Source organism: Borostomias antarcticus, assembly GCF_949987555.1.
Source record: "Borostomias antarcticus genome assembly, chromosome: 5".
NCBI lineage: Eukaryota > Metazoa > Chordata > Actinopteri > Stomiiformes > Stomiidae > Borostomias > Borostomias antarcticus.
Window position 1 is genome coordinate 3,981,850 of NC_140238.1, and position 22,739 is coordinate 4,004,588.

Below are 22,739 nucleotides of genomic sequence, written 5' to 3' on the forward strand. Positions count from 1 at the left end.
GGCGCGAACCATAGAAGCTCACGACGTAGAACCCCAATAGCCAATCAGAGGCCTTTGTGCGGCACATGAAGTGGTTCCGGTTAACATGCAAGGAATCTAAAAAGATTTTACGACTTTTTTAGATTCCTTGTTAACATGGGGCCTATTTGCTTGGCAGTTGTGGTTTCCGCTCTAAGCGGATAGTGGACTCCCTGTCCAAAAACAGGGCTACCCATAAACCTACATTAAGATGCGACAATAACTCCTTCTGGAATACGCTACTTTGCAGCGAATGGCAAGACTAGACTGCTCGATTCGGTATTTGTGTGGCAGGATACCGGCTGACTCTTGGCCGGAAATCCAGCGGATAGAAACCTTGCTCTCACTTGAGGCTAGTTCCGGTTCACCCCGACAAGACACAGGCGGAAGCAGGTGATTTTCAGAAATACCAAAACGCATTTTCTTGTTGCGTTTCAAAGTGCTTTTGTACAGTCAGGGCACACTGTTGTAATTGCAAATATTTAGTTTTTCTCAAAATTCCCAAATGCATCAGTTGGGTACGCAATGATGTGCAAATGCGTTACCCCTAAATGCACAAGTTAAATAAAGTAGGATAGGGAGAGGGTCATGCGCGGTCTCGTCGAAAACATCACTTCCTGACTCGGCTGTCAACAGAAAGTTGATTGGGGAGCGCATTTTATATCTTAATTTTTCAAGAAATCGACGATGAGTGATCGTGAGCTAGATCTAACCGATTCACAGAAAGCGACCAAGGCTAAATATCCGGCAATCAACAAGAAGTATGAATGTGAGTCTGCCATAGCTGACACAGCTACCATGACATTATGAGCTGAGCTATCATAAGATATTGCTTGCTAGTGACGTAAGTAGAATTCTACGTAGAGTAGAATTACATGCTTAAAAATATAACTTAGCTTATGTGAAAGCAATGCACAGACCACTCACCATGTACAGGACTATATGATGTAAGTATGTGAGCTGATCAATGAAAACAATTAAACAAAGACCTCGTCATTTGGGTTCCCTTTAGATTTGGACCATACAGCTGATGTACAGTGAGTAGAAACTGAATCACTGCGAACACCAATTTCATAAGTCATAGTGTATGATTTCATCATTATCTGTTTCCTGGATGTTTTAACTGTGACCCTTCACCCCAGACTCCACTCCTGGGGAGACACACTGGAAGAGGCTTTTGAGCAGTGTGCTATGGCCATGTTTGGATACATGACAGATACAGAGACTGTGGAGCCCATTGATACAGTTGAATTTGAGTCAGAGGGTGAGATACTCAATACAATCACTAATAAACGTTCACACTTGAAGAATACAAAAGCCTGCCATTGATGGCAAGTCTATTTTGGGGCCAATTGGGAACAATTAGAGCCCTCATTGAGCTCTTATTGTTCCTCTAATCAGATTTGCTGTCATTACATGTCATACTTGCTATATGCATGTAATGACAAATGCAAATGTGATTAGGGGAACAATAAGAGTTCAATGAGACAAGAAGCATCTTGAAAATGCTGGCTTGTGTAGATGGGAACTTATCCCTGATCAGTAATATGTCTCTCTCTCTCTCTCTCTCTCTCTCTTCCCCTCCCTCTCTCTTTCTCGCTCTCTTACCACCTTTCTCTCTCTCTGCTCATCAGGTGATGATATGGAATCTCTTCTCTTCCACTTCCTAGACGATTGGCTATACAAGTTCAGTGCAGATCTTTTCTTCGTTCCCAGAGTAAGAGCTCCCTGTGTGTACTACTGTTGAGTTGCTGGGGACTGCTATGCTGCAGAGCTCTGGGAACTCAGCCCACTCGGTTTGATTATGAGGAGCTTTTGTACTGTACCAGTATTGGACAACGTCTAGTGCCACTCCATGTAAAACTAAATATATTGTTCATACGCATCCCCCCAGGGCACAAAGGGTTGATTTAGAATCTGTCTCTCAAGATTTACTCATAACAAAAAATGTATTGTGTTTGCAACATGATTGCATAGTGGAGCATGACATCATGTTATTTCTTCATAGACCATGACATTCAGAACACCTTTGCTAACAACAAGCCCATTATTCGATTCAATACCTTCTCCAACATTTAATAAGATTTCAAAACATGATAACGTCCATCCTGTTCTAGCTAGCTCGTTTTCTGTTTCTCTCCACAGATCAGTTTGGCCTTCCCCCTATCTAGTATGATTTCAGTGGGCGGGAGTACTTGCCTTGACAGACTAACTCCTTCAGCCAATCAGCATAACAAAACTTTTGCTAAATCCAGTCGGAAGACCGGCGAAAACATGTTTCCCTCTGAGAAACTCCACTAGTGCATTCTCTTGTTCTTGTTTAATTGTTGTCATTGTGTCTGTTTCTGCAATAACTGCACTTATGGCTGTGTGTTTATTCTACTTTAGCGTTATTACTCATAGCTTTGGTAGACTGTGTCGCCAGCGGCCTGTATTTCATTTTCATGCATAAACTACGGGAACCAATCAGGGGGGGGGGGGGGGCAGAACAGCAGTCAGAACACAGTCCCTGATTGGCCTGGTCAGAATTTCATTGGAGAGAAATCTTTCGAGATAGCTTGGGAAACTTCAGTTCTTCACGAGTATAAGTAAAGGTTTGAAATTAAATGAAAGATCTGCAGAGAGAAACTGAAAGTGAACTTGTGAGATCCGGATGGTCTCAAAGCTAGATAAATAAGCCATCTGATCAAGATTTCTGTTTTCAGGAGGTGAAGGTTTTGCACATTGACAGGATGCACTTCAGAATCCGGTCCATTGGGTAAGGTCATCTTAAATTACATACCTCAGGATGACTGAAAATGTAGACTCACTGCTTATATTTCTGCTCTTTAAGTATTTTTTTTGTAAATAGAGCACTTACAGTAGAACATGTCTGTGCAGTGTGGATGCTTTCTATTACACATTCCCATGACCTCAGTGTTATTGTGTAATTTGAACACCAGCCCCCACCCCCCGCCCTCCCTCTCCCACACACACACACACACACACACACACACACACACACACACACACACACACACACACACACACACACACACACACTCTTTGCCATTTGCAGTGACGACGAGTGAAGTAAAAGTAATAGTAAGATAATACAATAACGTACACATGACAAAATGAGGTAAAACATGATCACATACACAAGATAGACAAAGGTAAAAGAGAACAGGATAAAACATAAAACGAGAGTCAGCTAAGACAATTCTAAATTAAAGTTTAGTGGTTAGTGAGCAAGGTTTTAAGATGAAAAATGTTAAACTAAAATTGCTTCAACAATCCTCTTCCTACTAAACATTGGAAAGCTGGCTCTATTCCTGTACAGGAAGCCACTTTTCTGTCGTACTGTTTACACACAAGATTAGCAATGTGGTACTTAAAAGTGAAATTTTCATAAATCAGTGATTAATCATCAGTTACCAGTTGCAGGCATTATTTAAATTCATCAATCAATAAAAATGAGAGATACCAACCAGAATGCCAGTCTAAGCTCACAGAGAACATCACCACACAGGGATCAGGAGTGTTACATAAATGAACAGTTTTAGCATATATTTATACAAGACCAACAGTAATGTTAAACCCATTTATTTATACAAGACCAACAGTAATGTTAAACCCATTTTTTTATACAAGACCAACAGTAATGTTAAACCCATTGTGAAGAAATGTACTCTCCCTGACCGGTGTGTGTCAGTAACTCAACTTATCAGCAGTTTGTCACAGAAGATGCAGAGAGAAGCGCTGGCCGATTGACCTTGGCCTTTTCGGTTTGCTATACAGACAGAAGCTCTATTCTTCTAAGAAGAGATATAAATGAGACAGCCTTATGGACCTTCACACCTGGTTACAGTAAAAGAATATGCAAGCTTGTCAGGGGAGTGAATTCAAGATATGTATTAGGCTATTTTATCATAGAAGCTAGGTTTAATTAATACTAGATCACACAAGAGGGGATAAAGATTAGCTGTTAACAGGGTGAGATTAATAATTTCCATAACACCCCTCACACTTAGTTGGGTTATCTTTCAGTAAGGGAGCACGTTGAGACTTGGGGGGGCTTTCAGAGATAATGTCAAAGTTACGCAGAAGTGAACAATGCAGCTCTGGTCAATTTGCCTCTTATTGTTGCGATCAAGTAGGTTAAAGTATATTGTGAATCCAAAACTCATTTAGTAGCCCTGATGGAAGAAATTAATAATCCAATCTTGAAATTGATCCAATCTTCTCTAATAATCAGGTCAAAGTTTAATATAGTCCAATATCACAAAGTATGTCTCAAAGGGCTGTACCATACATAAAAAGAATGAAACAATAATGAGCAATATTTGCAAAAAAAAAGTATAAATATAACTATAAATAGAAGTAATAGAGAGAGATATATACGGAGAGCTCAGACCTCCACCCATAAATTCATTTTGTGGCTAGTTGCGCACACTATCTCCTAGCAGCAGTATTTTGTAGACGTTGTAGCCTAGTTTGTTAATACTTTAGGTGATTTAGGTAGAACAGAGAAAAGTCAAGCCTAGATAAAACAGTGTTTCAGCATCGTCCAGGGAAAGAATGGGATGGATCTTTGCAATATTTCGTGGGTGACCCCTCCCACTCTGCCTGATCAGTTAACCCTGCCTCCTGCCAGCCTAACCAGCCTCTCAATCCCACTCCCCTGCCCTCATTGACACCAGAATTACGCTTCTAGTCTTCACAAGTTTCAACTCATCTCGTTCTCTCTGATCTGAACTGGGCTTTACTATTTACATCTGGCTTGGCGTCACCACAAAGGAACCACTCCTTAATTTAAGGGCAAAGGTTTCTGGGAATCAGTTTCCACTGCTTCCACATTTTATACAAGAAATACATGTTATTCTTATCCTGCCGCCTCCATGTCTAGTCTTGAGTACTTGATGTTGAGGCTGACCGCATCCGTGCGTGTGTGTTGTGTGTGTTTCTGGTCACTGCTTCCTGCAACTGTGTGTGTGGTATGAGCACGATGACCTCTCTCTCTCTCTCTCTCTCTCTCTCTCTCTCTCTCTCTCTGCTTTTTAAGGTGGGGGGAAGAGTTTAGATTGCCCAAACACCCACAGGTGAGTCACTGTGATGCACGTCACCAGATTGTATACAGTACTTCATGCCATAATAACTGTTTATGTTTAAAGCCATAAGCAAAATCTAGGCCATCCTACTTTTCTGTGTGGTCCTTAAAAGTGTGTTGATGTACTCTCCCAAAAGCAATATAAATGTTGCTCTGATTCTATTTCATCGTTGTTAAATGTGTGTCTAAACTTTGTGTCTTTTCAGGGGACAGAGGTAAAAGCAATCACTTACTCAGCCATGCAGATCCATGATAAGGAAAAAGCTGAGATCTTTGCCATCATCGATATCTGAGGACACTTCGAGAGGCAGCAACTTCTACATGCCTGTGTGTGTGTGTGTGGACTTGATTTATAAAGTCACTAATTATAAAACAGTGATGTGTGTGTGTGGCTAGCCACTTGCCTGCATTGATGATGAGCAGTGTGTTTTGTCGAGTTTCTGGAGAGATTTTGACATCAAAGTGTCTAGATTAGGATCTATGTTCTCAAATCTGGAACCACAAAGAGACATCCCGTTGAACAAAAAGCAACTGTACAGTAATAAAAACTCGGACACTCATGTATTCTATGAAGATACATAGACTATCTTTGATTTATAAGTTGTGATAATCACTACATCACTACAATAATATATATCAATACAATAAAGTATTTTGTTTAGCCAGTGCGTATCAATTCTTCATTATATTAACTATTTTGTATTGCTTATTGTAAATTGTACATCACCTCAGAATTGATTAAGAATACAAAATTAAAAAAACCAAAAACATTTTACCCACTTATGATGAGAGTGCATTGTTGATATGATGTTACAGACGCTTGAAATACAACAACAAAAATTCTGTGAGAGCAGAATACGTTTTTACACATAGTAGTTTTTAACCTAATTTGTTCTCGTCAGTTGGTGCATAACACTGATGGATTGACAACATTAAACAGGGTGCAAGCACTAGACAAGACGGTGCAAATGAATAGTGTAAAATACAAATACTAGATGGTGTGTATGTGTACAAAGTGTTCATGTGTGTGCTGTTGTGATATGTGTGTGCAGTGCGAGCCCATGTACAGTAGCCTACAGTTAGCAGTCAGACAGACAGCAAAAGTTCAGTCTTTCAAAAGGACCAATCAACCAATCTGGTTTTGTGTTGCCATTGAGAGGGAACTCAAAATATGTATTTTTCCACGCATGTCTAACCTGCCGCATGATTTTTCCATTCTTTCGTCAGTAGAAATGTACACATTGGGAACTTCGGACAGTTGGGACTGGAATTTTCCAAGTTTGTCGTCCTTAAGATTATTTATAGTGACTGCAAAACAAACCTCTCTTCTGAGAAAACAAGACAATGATGACAACACAGAGGACTGCACTCACCACAGACAGTGCAATGACTGTGCCGTGTTGTGGTGGTACTCCAACCGGGCAACTCCCTGCAAAAGAGAAGAAAACAAACTACTGAAACCGCCCCCAAAGTTTTTAGAACATTCCAGCTCATGTTATGCTCTGCCTAGGAGACATGGAATAGTCGACAGGTTTATTACTCACCGCAAACAATACAGTAGATAGAGTAACCTAAGAGAAATGACTTGATGAATTACTATCACTGTTATTAATGTTTACCATGGTTGAATGTTACTGTTCGCTCCAGTGCTTGTCTGACAGGCTGATTGGTCAGGGTGAAGGTGAAATTAAGGTGTGTGTTTTTGTTGTATTCCAGTGGCACAGTGGCCCGTGCCCTCAGAGAGAGAAGCCCCTCGTCCCGGGGGGAGACCTCCGTTTGGTGGGGCAGCTCATGACCTGCAGAATCCTCCCAACGCACCTCTGCCTCTGGGTAGCCTTCACTCTCATACACAATGCTGGCAGTGGTCCAATTAACCTCGATACTCAATCTGGGTTCAGAGTATAATGCTGGGGAAATAATAATGGTATATAGTCATTGAACATTTAGCTGCAGCCCTCATCATCTGTCACATCCACAACAAAAGTAATTTACAAATCAAGGTTTATCTGCGCACCTGCATACTCCAGCTGCATCTGAGCCTTGTCCATGCCCTTCAGGCTGCTCACAGAGCAAAGATAGCGGCCTGCGTCCCCCGGCCCGATCCCAGATAAACTCAGCGATGCGTTCCCCTCCTGGAGCAGGGAAGGGTCCAGGGCTGTCCTGTCCTTATATTCATGGCTCTGTCTGTCCAGCTGGTTCACGCCGTAGTAGAAGCTGTGAACCACTCTGGAGTCCTCTACTCTCTGCCATGTGATGACCAGGCCCTCCAGACCAGAGGCGAGGTCAGGGGTGAAGCTACACTCCAGTGTGACAGGCATCCCTCGCGCTGCCACCACACGTCCAGTGGGTGTGGTCACCTTAAAAGAAGCTGAAAACACAGATTTAGCACCATTTTATTTGAGAAAACACACAATCTAGCACCCATGGGTTGAAGCCAAAAAAATCCTGCGACGGAGAGACTGTCCGAGCAAGCGAAGCTGTCCCTCGATTATTGGGGGGGTGCACTTTCAAAGCATGCATGTTCCTAGGCACCAAAAGGGCTCTTGAGCAGTGCCATTTTATGTAAATAAATAAATAAAACATACAGGAAAACCACAGTAGCCTACATGAGGGCACTGCAATACTGTGCACTGCACTAAAGAAATTACACCCACACACAGCAATACTGTCAGAGACACATTGACACTAGGGCTGCACAATTAATCGTGAATTAATCGAAATCGCGATTATGACCTCCGCGATTAACTAATCGCAAAAGGCCGCAATTAATGTGATTAATAATTTTGCTTTGAATTGAGTCTTCAGTTTCCTGACGCATCTCCAGAGAGTAGGTGTATCACTAGTTAGCCTAGGCTATTAGGATTTGATAGGATTTTTTGGTTGTTCTTTCTGAATGTTTAGGAATCAATGATGTATTGCACTGTTAGATACTGCAAGTTGTTATTTTTTTCTTTCACTTCAGCCAGTGGCAACCAGGACAACACAAACCTCAAGGAAGGCTGAAGAGAGCCTGTCAGCGGACTGTCCTCTGCATGCAAGAAAATGAATCTCCGACTAATGTTGTGAGTATTTGGACTAGCCCTGCCCCAAACAGCATCATGGCCCTGGTCATATTCCAATCTCTCTCTCTCTCTCTCTCTCTCTCTCTCTCTCACACACACACACACACACTGCCACTCTTTTTAGACACACTCACGTATACACATGCACACATAGAAACATGCTAGTGTTGAATGCGTCCACGACACACACACACACACACACACACACACACACACACACACACACACACACAGTGGTGGCAGTGGAATTGAGGGGTGATGAGGTGATGGGGTGACTGTGCACCAAACAGCTGTGACTGTGAGTGATGTTCACTTGGAGCTTCTCTCCAATGCAATCAGAGCATCAGGTAGGGATCTCGGAAGTTTATAAATTGTCTTTTTTTGTCTGAAAAGAGAGACTATAAATGTGTGTGTGTTTGCGTGCACATGCTTGCGTGTTTGTGTGTGTGGCAGCACTTGTTTTGTAGGGGGCTGGAATAACAATCACTGCAGGTCAGTTCCAGGCCACTTTCCGCTGTCTCATGGGGCGGTGTCTCTCCAAGCACGTCAGGCAACGTGGCAGCACTGGATGAGACCGTGTCCCTGTCTGCTGTAGAGATGTCCTCTGCTGTAGCAGCAGAACAAACAGAAGACCTTCCATCCCCTTTTTTTTTAACATCTCTGCGATTCTGTGTGAGCATAGTTACCTACCAACTCGCTTTGGTGGCCTTGTGGAAAATGCCCTTGTGTACATAGCACATAGTACATAGGTTTTGTCGTTTGCCAGGTCTTGCGAAAGCTGTCCTGTGATGTGTGCCGTGCTAGCTTGGTGACAGATGCTGTACCTGCAGCATTTAATCAGAGCTACCACTTGCTTACACTAAAAAACAAAGGAGGGCTGATGATTCCTTCTGAGGGTACAGTGAAGGTGGTCAGATCAGCTGAGCGGTGTATTCGCCAGTCTTCATCAGGGCAAGCCGTCAGTGTGTCCTTGATCAATCAGTTTGTGCGAGCTGAGATTGGGTCAGAGGTGCACATTCAGGAAACACAGTATGGAATTGACAACCACCATTTTCTGCTCTTGTCAGTAGTTGTCTGTCTTCCACAAACTAAGGCTGCATCACATAGCAAAACTGAACACTCTTAAACTACAGAGTGGCAGCTCCCGAAAAAAGCAATGTTAAACAGTTCTGTTCCATAATCTGCCTCCTCAAGAGCTAGCTGCTGATTTGCATAGCACGTTATATCAGTTTATTTAATTGTATAGAAGGCTTTTTCATGTTAATAGATGGTGGTAAATGCCTCCCTTTAAACCAGCTGGTTCAGTTAGCGATTTATTCCACCTCCTTGAGTAGCGTAGTATTTAAAAAAAAAAAATCTATTCTGCTACTGGTTTTATTGTTTTTACACTATACGGTAGGCTATGGAATAATTTCTATTTGCTGTGGTTGATATTCGAACATGTCCTTGTACAATAATCCAGGCTCCTAGAGTGACCTGAGTAAACCAAGTGTTAATCCTTCTGGACTGTCACATTTATATATTGTCATAGAATTTACAACTGGCCTCAAGACCTTTCTGATCTCAGCCTTTGTTCTTAAAACCTATTGATCCAGTCCCCTGCCTTTTGCTATTCCAAACACCTCTAAACCTTTGTCCTCCCTTCCTTCTGTCATTCCAAACACCTCCTGAACCTCTGTCTTCCCCCCTTCTTTGTAAGGACAGACACCCCTGTCATGATATCCTCACCATGACGGGAAGGCCTCACACCACAGACTTCCCGTCATGGCCTAGACCATTGTTCCTTTGTCTATATTCAAAGTGTTCCGCGCTTTCTCTGTATCCCTCGCTTTCTCTGTATCCCTTATTATGACGTGTATAGATGGGTTATCCAACCAAATCTCTGATAGTGTCACATCCTTGTATTGAGCACACATAAGGCTGCGCAGGACGAGCTTTGAATTCACTTCTGTTCGGATGAACCACTGTGATTTATCCTGAGGTCCTTTTGCAATCGTATTGTTTTCTTAATAAATCAGGACCGAACCTTTTTGTGCGAACCTTGGCAAATCATTTTTGACTAGATCAGTTAAAATCCATTAGTATATCCTTCTCTGCAGCTAGTTGCCCTACCCTCAGTTGGGCTATTCTTGGTAGGTATAGGCTACAGCCGATGTTTATTGTATTTATGTATGGTACTTTTGATTTAGTCTGATAGAGTAGTATCTCTGTATGTAGGCCTATTTTTGTAATTAAATATTGATAATTTATCTCTAACCAGACTTTCTAGGTCCCTCCTTTGCAGTTTCAGATGATCTACATAAATTGATGATCTTGAACTGGATTCCTGTCTCTGTTCCTGATTGTGAACCTGTGTGCTTATAGTTAGTCCCCTCCCCTCATGTAACAAAAAGGTGGCTTTGTCAAGCAGTGATTCTTAGTTGTTACTTTACTCTGGTCGCTACATATGTAATAATGTTGTAGCCTACTTGCTGATTTTGTTCCATCTTTGCCAATGATGGTCAATTATTAGTAGCCTAATGAAATTAGAATTAGAAGTACTATTTCTGTTATGTATTTGCCAGTATTTCAAAGTGAATGAAATGTGAACCTGGAGCACAAGAAAAGGTAATATAATGGGGACATTTCGTGCAGCCCTACAGGGGATCAGAATTGGGTTATTGCCATACAGTTTATATATATGTATATGTCTCCACAATTATTAACCAAGGAAAAGAAGCCAAATCCATGCTTGACTAATCTGAGTTTTTACAATTCCTTATGACAACTAGCTATTTTCCACCAGGTAAGTTACTCAGATCAAGTAACTATTACTGTTATAACCTAACTATTTAAATTCTAAGTAACTATAGATAAAACTTTTTTATGTACTGAACATAGATCATAAACTCTTGAATATAAAAATGACTCTTTGAAATTGGTTGAGAAATTTTTATAAATATTTTTTATAAACTTTATAGTACTTTTTATCCAGAAAAAACAGCTCCCCTTCACTTACTACAATACTGTTTGCTACAAGCGTCTCCCTCTCCAATATGGCGGCGACGTTGACGTATCGTAGCAACGGTCTGAAACGGTCAATGAGGCGTCTACGTATATATGTCTATGTTCGAGACGTGGATGTATTAATAGAATAGTATTAATAGATAGTGGCGTGGTGGTGAGACTCCGCCCCCTCAGGTCAGAGCCAGTTGGGGACAGTGTACCCCTTTCGAGGCCACCTACCTGACTCCACCGGTGAAGACCGTGTGTCTCTAGCCCACTCAGGGGCTGAGTTGTGGGGCCCGTGGCGTGGATAGTGGCGTGCTGGTTAGGCTCCACCCCCTTGGGTCACAGCTAGTCGGGGACAGTACAGTGACCTCCGGGCAATTTCCATGCATCCACCATTGAAGACTGTGTGTCTTTAGCCCACTCAGGGGCTGAAAAGTTGGTTCTGTGGCGTGAATAGTGGAGGGGTGGTGAGGCTCTGCCCCTTTTGGTCATAGCCAGTCAGGGAGGGTGTACTCCTCTCTGGGCTACCCACCGGCCCCCACCAGTGAAGATCATGTGTCTCTATTCCACTTTGGCTGAGTTCTGTGCTACCACATTAGTTATAAAAGGGTGCCTGTACCTTTAAGAGAGGCTGCATGGTCACGTTCAGGTTTACCTTAATGTTAGCTAGCTAGCACTAGCTATCTCGTCAACATATTTGGGCATCATTACATACACATAGCAGGTTGTAGTGCATAATCGTTTGCATTATTTTGATTACAACGTACAAATTTACTTTATGTTGCCCTAAAGTTATCTTTGTCACCATACCCATGGGGGCTGCCATCTTGCTTAGAGGGCTGTGTGACGTCAGAGAGCGCAACTGGGAGTACATCGATCTGTACGAGTTCACGGGTGGGAAGTTACGGGTTTGACTGCCATTCCAGAGCATTTTCACATGTAGGAGGTAGGAAAAACACGACTTACGGGTTGCCTGGAACGCGCCATAATCCTAGACATGGTCTGCTTCAGACAGTTCTATCGCGAAAACTATAAATGTTACAGCTTATATATTGACACCATAGGAATCCTGAGAACTTGCAGAACATTTCTATGTATAATATGTCCGTATATATTAAACACTGTAGGCATGGCAACAAGTTAGAAAAAGGGTAAAAATACAAAATTAGCAGCTAAAAAGTTAGTGTGGCACCATATGTTTCAATGGGGAGCGCAGTTGCCAAACAAATCGTCATACCTCAAAAACGGTAAGTCACACAGCTTAGATACTTACATTGTACGAATCAGCTCAGTTGTGTGAACGTTTTGATGTATAATATGTGTATGAGCTGTTAAAACTGTAGGCATGGCGACAAGTTAGAAAAAGGGTAAAAATGCAAAATTAGCAGCTCAAAGGTTAGTGCGGCACCATACGTTTCAATGAGAGCGCAGTTGCCGAACAAATCGTCATACCGTGAAAACTATAAGTCACACAGCTTAGATATTTACATTGTACGAATCAGCACAGTTGTGTGAATGTTTTGATGTATAATATGTGTGTGAGCTTTCAAAACTGTAGGAGTGCCAGCAGTTTACAAAATGTGTGAATATTTTCAACAGCAACAGCTGCCACCACTCTAAAAACATAATGATACTGAACATTCCACCAGCAGTTTCAATGGCACAAAAATTACTATTAAAAGTTAAATTACTAAAAAACTATAAAAAATATCAAAAATCTGAATACATCCGGGAAACAGCTAAAGACGATAAACATTTTAAAGTCTGAATGAAGTTTCTAGCACAAAGTATGAAGAAGTAGTTAAGGTCCAAAAAACTGAGGAGAATAGTAATGAAAGAAAGAAAGAAAGAAAGAAAGAAAGAAAGAAAGAAAGAAAGAAAGAAAGAAAGAAAGAAATAGTGGGAATATCACAAGTTGGGCTAGCTTTTACAAGCTAGTCCACCTAATAAAAAAGGGATGGAAAAAGAGGTGACGAAAGGGGGTAGGGGCCCCCACCAATATTCTTTAAGGGAGCCCAAAAATCCTAGCAACGGCCCTGGCGCCAGCACAAGGGCAAACATTGCTCAGTCGCTGTTACACCGTGTCCTAACTACACGCACAAAATGCGTTCCATTGCTTTGTTTTCTATTGTTATGTCCTAACTGGACGCGAGCGACGCAGCGCGAAGCGGCGCGACGTTTTAACTGCCCTCTTGACGCTCGCCCTGTTCTATTTCGTGGAGCTCCGCCCCACAGGGCTAGCTCCTATTGGCTAGCGAAACCCAGCTAGCTACATTGACTGAAGAAAAAAACATACACGCACCTGTGTCCAACCAGGTCCGGTGCACCACTGTATAAGCGGGCTACGCCCGCACATCTGCTCCTTCGAAATTTTCAGCTCGCATTGCTACTGGAGAAGATCAGAAGATGTCTACTCAGCGGACCCAAGCGGACCTGGCGGCGTCCCTAGATGACCCCCTGCCGGTGCCGATGGATCCGCCGGATCGTTTCTGTGTCTGCGGCTCCCGCTACAGCGACGTGGGACACCACCTCTGCTTCCGCTGTCTGGGGCCGCAGCACGCCAGAGCGGGTCTGGCTCCGTCCCCCGCCTGCGAGATCTGCGCCCTCCTGGACCCCATGGAGAGGATGCTCCGGGCGCATTTCTTCGCTCCGCCGCCGCTGGAGACTGAAGGTCTGGTCCAGCTGGTCGGCGAGGACATCGGCGCGCCCCCGCAACAACCGGCGGCCCCGATTACCTCCCTCGCGCCTACGGATGATGAGGATGAGCTCTCCGGGGAAGACGAGGTTCTCTCTGCGTCGGAAGCCACTACGGCTAGTGGCGCCTCCTTCCCGGGGCGGGGTTCCTTCGATCGCGACCTGCCCCGGCTGCTGGAGAGAGCCGCGCATCACCTCGGTATCTCCGTCCCGGAGGCTGCTGCGACTACGGGGCTCCCACTGTGGAGCTCCGTCTGCTACGGGCGTCCCTCTCAGCCTGCTCCTCGTCTCCTGCCGGCTATGCCTGACCTGGAGGCGTTCGTCGAGGCTGAATGGGAGCGGCCGTTGGCCATCAGAGGTCCGCTTCGCCAGTTCAGCAGAGCTACGAGGGTAACCGGCTGGACTGACGTAGCAGCTATCGGCTCTCCTCCTCTGGAACCCGACATTGCAGCGGTCCTGGTGCCTGGTTCCTCCGCCTGGGGCTCGGCCAGGAAGCCTCTCATGCCGGACGTCAAAGACAAGACAACCCTGTCCTTGGCCGACAAAGGTTTTTCTCTGGCCGCGCAGGCCGTGGCTGCCTCCTCCTCCATTGCTATGCTGGCCATTTACATCGGCCAGCTAGCTACGGAGCAAACCCCCCCCTCTATGGATGAAGACAGGAGAGCGGAGATGGCCGAAGCCGCCGGAGCTGTGGCTCAGCTTGTGAGAATCTCCGCCTCCTGTCTGGGTGGAGTGATGGCCACGTCGGTGGTGCAGCAGCGCCACCTATGGCTCTCCCTGACCCGTCTGCGCGAGGAAAGCAAGAGTGTCCTCCTCAACTCACCGGTCAGTAGGGAGGGGTTGTTTGGGGCAGCTGTGTCTAACATCCTGGAGCAGTGTCGCAGCCAGGAGCAGGACCGGCTCCTCCTCGCTCGCCATCTCGCGGCTCCGGGGGAGCGCAGTGTGCCGGCACGTCCGCGTGCTCCGGCTGATGCTGCCGCGACTGGGAGCAAGCGCCGGCGGACACACAAGACTAAACAACCTGCCACGGGGTCCCGCCCCGCTGCGGCCCATGGACCGGCTCGCCCGGGCTCCTGGACTGCGCACGCGGCTCCTCCCCCGCGACCTCCCCCTGCCTACCCCGCCCAGGGTGCCGGGACCGGTCCGGCGTCTTCAAGCGCGCCCACCGCTCCGCCTCCGGCTTGGGGTAGGAAGAGGCGCACCTATTGACGGTGCGTGGAGTTGCGTGACTGTGTTGTGTCCACACCACGCTCTGTTAAGAGCGGCGGTGAGCAAGTTTCCCTGTTCAATAAAACAAACACGATGCAACGTTATCAAGCTGGTTGTAATGTGCAGTCCGCATCTCCTCCCTTTTCAACTACTGTAATGTTCTCGGCTAGAGCCGCTGGGTCTTCTGTGAAAGAGTCAGAATTGACCACGGCAGGTCTCGCCGCAGCTGGGAGACCGGCTCGAGCCGCGGAGTCTTTTCCTGCTAAAGCAGACGTGACTCACGCGGGGCTCGCCGGCTCAGCTGATGTGATGTATTCGGCTAGAGCCACCGGGTCTTCCGTGAAAAAGTCGGAATTGACCATGGCAGGTCTCGCCGCAGCTGGTACACCGACTCGAGCCGCGGAGTCTTTTCCTGCAAAGAGAGCAGACGTGACGCGCGCAGCTCTCGCCGGTTCAGCGAATGTAATATATTCGGCTAGAGCCGCCGGGTCCTCTGTGAGAAAGTCAGATTTGACCACGGCAGGTCTCGCCGCCCCTGTTCTAAACAGACCGGTTGGGTTTTTAACAGAGGGGATGTGTGCGCCCAGGCCAAGTGCTATGGCTGTACTGCCCTGTTCGAAGTTTTCTCGGGACCGACCGCTGGCGGGGTTTAGCGGCGAAAAAGATGCGCTAGACCCCCAGACGGCGTTCGTTCATTCGGGCCGAGCGTTCGAGCCTCTCCCTGTGTGTTCGACAGGTAGAGAGTTTTCACGCTCACCGGTCAGTGAGAATACTTCCGTGTTTACTGCCTCGGCTGGCTATTTAACACTGCCCGCCTCTCATGTCCCGTCTAGTCGGTCTGCGAAAGACGGCACCTTGCCAGATCATGCAAATGAGAAGGCGGGGCTTCCCGCATTGCAACACTCCGCCGTTTTCTCTCAATGGGATGAGCGACGGCGGCTTGTTAGCAATGCGGACGGTGTCGGCTCACTTCCTCTTTTTGTGAATGAAGTGCTTCTTGACAGGAATGCCATTCATTCTCGCGCTGTTCAGGGACATGGAACTCCCAATGGGGATTTTTCATCTCCCTTTCGAGGGTGGCCCGCCTTGGGCCAGGACAGCAGAGTTTCTCAGCTGTCCGGTGGCGGTCAGGGCCAAATTGAACTATGGCAGGTTCCTCGATCTGTTCCCGCGATCTCCGGCACAACCTCTTTCCAACCGCTTCACAGTCTGGCAGGAGAGATGTCTCCTGGACAGCTGGTTGCAGCGTGTTCTACGGGAAGGGTATCTCATTCAGTTTTGTTGCCCCCCACCGCCCTTCATGGGCGTAGTGGAGACAGTGATACCGCGTCCCGCTCAGGCTGCCGCTCTGTCAGCAGAGATTGCAGAACTGATGGCGAAGGGAGCGGTAACTGTGGTCCCGTCAGGCCAGAGGGACGAGGGATTTTATTCCCGCTACTTCCTCGTGCCAAAGAAGACGGGGGGGCGTGAGGCCAATTTTGGACCTCCGCCTTTTCAACAAAACGGTGGCGAATCTGAAGTTCCATATGCTTACGGTGCGACAAATGCTGGAGGCATTCCTTCCCGGCGATTTTTGCACCAGCATAGACCTCAAGGACGCTTACTTCCACATACCGATAGCTCATCGGCATCGGAAGTTTTTGCGTTTCGCCTACCTGGGTGTGGCGTACGAATATACCAGACTCCCGTTTGGATATGCGCTCGCCCCCAGAACCTTCTCCAATTGTGTGGAGGCGGCGTTGAGGCCACTGCGCCGGCAGGGCATCAGGATCCTGGCGTACCTGGACGACCTGCTGGTACTGGCTCCGTCGCCTTTGTTGGCTCTGATGCATACCGCCACGGTGGTGCGGCATCTCACCGACCTGGGGTTTGCAATCAACTGGGAGAAGAGTGCTCTGTGGCCGGCCCGTCAGATTGTTTACCTAGGTATCAATCTGGACACGAGCGCCATGAGAGCACGGCTATCCGATTCAAGGAGGGAAACACTGGAGAAGAGTCTCAGTGTTTGCCGTCCTTCTCGAAAGATCGCGGTTCTGTCGGTCATGCGCCTTCTGGGTCTCATGGCAGCCGCCCATGTGGTAGTGTCACTGGGCCTTCTTCACATGAGGTGCGTGCAGAGATGGTTCGCGCGGCTTCGTCTGGACCCTGTGAGGCACAGACGGCGCCTTGTACGGATGCCGGGGTCGTTGTCAGCAGACCTCGACTATTGGAGGGACCGGCGCGTAATAGCGCACGGTGTTCCAATAGGCAGGGTGTCGGCTCACGTCGCTGTCTTCACAGACGCGTCTCTAAGCGGCTGGGGTGGTACATGTCTGTCCCAGGCCGTAGGTGGTTTGTGGGCCGTCGGAGAACGGCGCCACATCAACCTCCTGGAGTTGGAGACGGTGCTACTGACATTGCGCCACTTTGTACACCTGGTACAGGGGCGCGATGTGCTGGTGCGGTCAGACAACCAGACCACAGTAGCTTACGTCAACCGACAAGGGGGAGTCCGCTCGCCAGCGCTTCACCGTCTGGCGGTAACGCTGTGGCGATGGGCTCATGTCAATCTCCGGTCACTGACAGCGCGGCACATTGCCGGCCGTCTGAACGTCGGGGCGGACCTGATGTCTCGGGGCGGGCCTCACCCGGACGAGTGGAGCCTACATCCTCAGGTAGTGGCTCAGCTCTGGACCCGGTTCGGCAGAGCAGGGGTGGATCTCTTTGCTTCGAGAGAGAACGCGAAGTGTCCCCTCTGGTTCTCTCTGAGACAGCAGGACCAGCCTCCGCTGGGCGTGGATGCGTTCGCGCATGCCCCCTGGCCGGGGGCGCTGCTGTATGCTTTCCCGCCGATGGGGCTGATTTTACCATTGTTGGCCAGGGTGCGGTCGGAGGGTGCATCAGTGATACTGATAGCGCCGGACCGCCACTGGGCGAGATGGTATGCAGAAGTGATGGCCATGACTACTGTAGAACCGTGGCACATCCCTCATTGGCCGAACGCTCTGTCCCAGGCGGAGGGCTCAATTTGCGCACCTCCAGTCTTGGGACGGCCGCTGGTGGCCTGGCTCTTGAACGGCGGAGATTGTCTGATAGGGGACTCTCTCCGGCCGTGATCTGTACAATTCAGAGCGCGCGCGCGGCTTCCACTGCCTTGGTTTACTCTGGCAAATGGGCTGCTTTTGCGCGTTGGTGTGAGGAAAGGGACTTCGCTCCCGAGTCATGCTCGGTCGAGGCGATTTTGGAATTCCTTCAGCACCTGATGGGTCATGGTGGCGGTTTGGCAGCATCCACTATCAAGGTGTATGCGTGTGCTATTTCCGCATGCCATGAGGGGTTCGCCAAAACTACGGTTTTCGGGCATCCCCTGGTTAAACGCTTCCTGGCCGGCACGCGCCGTCTTCGCCCTGTGCGTAAGGCTGCGGCGCCGCCTTGGGATTTGCTCTTGGTTCTGGATGCGCTATGTAAAGCGCCGTTCGAACCAATGGAGCGGATATCTCTCAAGTGGCTGTCGATTAAGACCGCGCTGCTCCTTGCTCTGACGTCGGGCAAGCGGGTCAGTGATCTGAGGGCGTTGACAGTTTTTCTCATCACGGGTGATGGGAGCAAAGCTGTGTTGCGCACGGATCCATCTTTCGTTCCGAAGGTGGTCCGGGGCGCCTATAGGGCACGGGATTTGGAGCTGGGAGCCTTCTATCCTCCACCTCATGCGAGCGAGGAAGAGGCCCGCCTGCATTTGTTGTGTCCTGTGCGTGCGTTGATGTGTTACGTCCAGCGCACGGCTGCGGTCCGCACCACCCCCCAGTTGTTGGTTTGCCACGGCCCAGGGAAGGTGGGTTCTCCGTTGTCGAAACAGCGTCTCTCCCATTGGATCTGTGAGGGCATCGCCCAGTCTTACGTGACTGCGGGTCGTCCTCTGCCTGGTGCTGTTCGGGCACACTCCACAAGGGGTGTGGCCACGTCAGTTGCCCTGTTCAATGGTGTGTCAGTGGAGGACATCTGTGCGGCGGCGACTTGGTCGTCCCCGTCTCCTTTTGTCCGTTATTACCTTTTATCCATGTCCTCTGTCTCTGTGGCGTCATCTGTGCTAAACACAGCCGCCGGTGCGAGCCAGCGTTAGACAGGATTTTTCATGTAGGTGTTCGGCTCGAGTCGCCGGGTCTTCTGTGAAAGAGTCAGAATTGACCATGGCAGGTCTCGCCGCTACTGGAGAACCGGTTTGAGCCGCGGGGTCTTTTCCTGCTAGGAAAGCAGACGTGACTCACTCAGGTCTCACCGGTTCAGCTAAGGTAGGAGCGGGCCCGTCTAGTGACGTTCCGTTCCTGTTTATGTGTGAGGCTGGGACGGGCTTGTTACGGAGTAACCGCTTTGGTCCAGCTCTCGCCCCACGTACCTCTCCTTGCCCTCGGCTGTGATAGACTGAGTGTGGCGGGGTGGGGCCAGTGCTTGGGTCGGATCAACTGTTAGTATGGTCTCGCCTTGGAGCCCTGGCTTGTGTCCTGACTGGTTTCCCTTACTGGGGCCAGCAAGAGTGTATGGTGCGGTCGTGTAGCTCCGCTTATGCCAATAGGAGCTAGCCCTGTGGGGCGGAGCTCCACGAAATAGAACGATGGTTACGTATTGTAACCCTAGTTCTATGAGTGGAGCGGAGCCCCACAGGGAACAGACTTGCTGCCCCGCAGTCTGCTCGCTGAAAATTTCGGTTAGGAGCAGATGTGCGGGCGTAGCCCGCTTATACAGTGGTGCACCGGACCTGGTTGGACACAGGTGCGTGTATGTTTTTTTCTTCAGTCAATGTAGCTAGCTGGGTTTCGCTAGCCAATAGGAGCTAGCCCTGTGGGGCTCCGCTCCACTCATAGAACTAGGGTTACAATACGTAACCATCGTTCCTATTTCCCTCCTGTCGCTCGCGTTGACAGGCGTTCGTTCTTTAACTGTCTTCAGTTGGGAATATAGACACGTGACGTAACAGAACAGGAAATTTAACGGTTTCAGTTAGGACAGCAAGCTGCGATGTCGCGTTCTGTTGCTCGCGTCGCAAGCAGTTAGGACACGGTGTAATGGGGCGTTCGTTTCTAACTGGGAGGTGGCAAATTGCGACTTGCTACTAGGAATTATTAAATAAAACGCCGCATGAACTCGCACTTCCACGTCGCAAATTCGGATATGTTTCTCAGACCCCAGTTGCCGGCTGACGTCAATATCATATCATATCATCATCATATCATTCGCTATAGCTCGAATGCACAAAGGTCGGAGGTAGGTATTTTGCCACTTGCGACTTGCCAGCTCCGACCACAAACAATGCACCATTAGTCGCTTTGGATAAAAGCGTCTGCTAAATGACTGTAATGTAATGTAATGTAAAATCGTAACAATGGATTTCCTCTGGAACGTTTTCCTCTCTAACAATGGATTTCATCTGGAACGTTTTCCTCTGTAACAATGGATTTCCTCTGCAACGTTTTAGAATGTTGCAGTGGTGTGAATTACCGCGTCGCAGGTCGGCTGAAGCCGGCTGATTGAGTCTCAAGAGACTTCATAACTTTCATAACTTACAGAACTGCACGCTGTGCGTAGCCTACTCCCGTCCCTGATCACCCGATATTTTATGTCATAAACGGCTTCGGCTGATGGGTAGAAGGTATCAAACGGCTAGACAAAAGTGTGAAAAATATTAAAAGCAGATGCGAAAAGTAGCCTAGGAGGCAGGTGCATAGGCTACTTAAAGCTGTGACGGATAGCCCAATTCATTGGGGCCTACACATTTACAAAAAACTAAATATATTCCTTACCTGTAGGTCTCGTAGGTATTATCAAAAACAACGTTAATTAAAGCTGCTTCGCAGCGATGAGGCGGGGCCAGGCAATTTCCGACAAGTTTAGGAGCAATAAGCGAGAGAATAGGACAACAGGAAAGTTGACATTCCAATGTTCATTTTGTACATTCGTATCGTAAAACATTTGTAAAACATTTTGATGCGTTGTAAGCTCGATTTTGATAATTCAACAATGGTCAATGAGTTTGTGAATTACAGTCTGAAGATCCAGTGTAGCAAGTTTGGTGTTAATTGATTGAAAAATGTTGGATGAGATATGTTTATAAATTTTTACAGGTTTTGTTTGCTTTTCTTCATAATTGAACATTAACTTCAGCAGCTGTGTACTCAGTCAGTTGCCAATCAATCGATTTAGTCATTGTAATCCTCGGCGGGGGTTGGGTAGGGTTGCCAACAGCGATGTCTCCGATTCGTGGAGCTTGTGTTGGATTATGGGTAACGTAGTTTTCTCTGTATGAAGTGTTGGTTTCAGAGGACAGAATTAAACATATTTTAAAAAAAATTCAATTTTTGAGATAAAATTCTAAAAAAAAATCATACTACATCTTGGATATGTGGCTAATGTTGTCACTTTTTATGAGAATGATCAGCCATTGATTTGGCGAGAATAAATAGGAACTATATACAGAACTGTTAACAGTAAAACCTTTTGATGTGCTGTGGGCTCAATTTTTCATATTTCAAAGATCTGTGAGGATCGTTTGGTAAGGACAGTCTGAAGATACAGTAGATCCATTTTGGTGTCAATTGAACTAAAAATGTGGGAGGAGATAGGTTTGATAGGTTTTACAGTTTATGAAGAAATCAGAGTGATGGACTTCAAAATTCCTGCAAGGTCAAAGTGTATGAAAGTTTTGTCTCACTTGGGCCTACATTCACGTGGTGGTTTTACAGTGATAGCACCTATGGCTGATTTGTTATGATTTTTTTTAGTTTTAAACTTTAGACTGTTGCTGTAGCGCCACCTTCAGGTTTATTGACCTACAATGCAGGTTGAGGACTTTGGGTATACTACTGGAGCTATGTGCAAATCTTGGTGATTTTTTGTCCACGGGAAGTTAGACTTCAGTGGAAGATGGAGAATAATAATAATAATCAAAATTCCTGCAAGGTCAGAGTGTATGAAAGTTTTGTCTCACTTGGGCCTACATTCACGTGGTGGTTTTACTGTGATGGCACCTATGGCTGATTTGTTATGATTTTTTAAAGTTTTAAACTTTAGACTGTTGCTGTAGCGCCACCTTCAGCTTTATTGACCTACAATGCAGGTTGAGGACTTTGGGTTTAGTACTGGAGCTATGTGCACATTTTTGTGATTTTTTGTCCACAGGAAGTTAGACTTCAGTGGAAGATGGAGAATAATAATAATAAGTAAAACATTTTAATGCATTGTAAGCTCAATTTTGATAATTCAATAATCTGGTCAATGAGTTTGTGAATGACAGTTTGAAGATCCAGTGTAGCAACTTTAGTATTAATTGATTGAAAAATGTGGGTTACAGGTTTTGTTAGCTTTTTTTTTTCATAATTGAACATTAACTTCAGCAGCTGTGTACTCAGTCAGTTGCCAATCAATCAATTTAGTCATTGTAATCCTCGGCGGGGGTTGGGTAGGGTTGCCAACAGCGATGTCTCAGATTCGTGGAGCTTGCGTTGGATTGTGGGTAATGTAGTTTTCTCTGTATGAAGTGTTGGTTTCAGAGGACAGAATTAAACATATTTTTAAAAATTCAATTTTTGAGATAAAATTCTGAAAAAAATCATACTACATCTTGGATATGTGGCCAATGTTGTCACTCTTTATGAGGATGATCAGACATTGATTTGGCGAGAATTAATAGGAACTATACAGAACTG

General features: G+C 46.7%; 1 protein-coding gene and 1 long non-coding RNA gene across 2 annotated transcripts; one reads left to right on the forward strand and one right to left on the reverse strand.

Annotated features, from left to right (window-relative positions):
* Window positions 1-419: 419 nt before the first annotated feature.
* Window positions 420-6,451, forward strand: zbtb8os (zinc finger and BTB domain containing 8 opposite strand). The gene is made up of 7 exons (XM_084438505.1): window positions 420-787; window positions 1,031-1,055; window positions 1,161-1,282; window positions 1,653-1,735; window positions 2,724-2,776; window positions 5,063-5,099; window positions 5,314-6,451. The coding sequence occupies exons 1-7, from the start codon at window positions 706-708 to the stop codon at window positions 5,398-5,400; spliced, it is 489 nt and encodes a 162-aa protein (XP_084294631.1). The 5' UTR covers window positions 420-705; the 3' UTR covers window positions 5,401-6,451.
* LOC311309301 lies at window positions 6,402-20,874 on the reverse strand. Its single transcript, XR_014630460.1, has 4 exons — window positions 20,838-20,874; window positions 7,122-7,475; window positions 6,727-7,014; window positions 6,402-6,536 (listed from the first exon to the last, which is right to left on the reverse strand). It is a non-coding gene; the product is annotated as an uncharacterized lncRNA (long non-coding RNA).
* Between the last annotated feature and the right edge of the window lie 1,865 nt (window positions 20,875-22,739).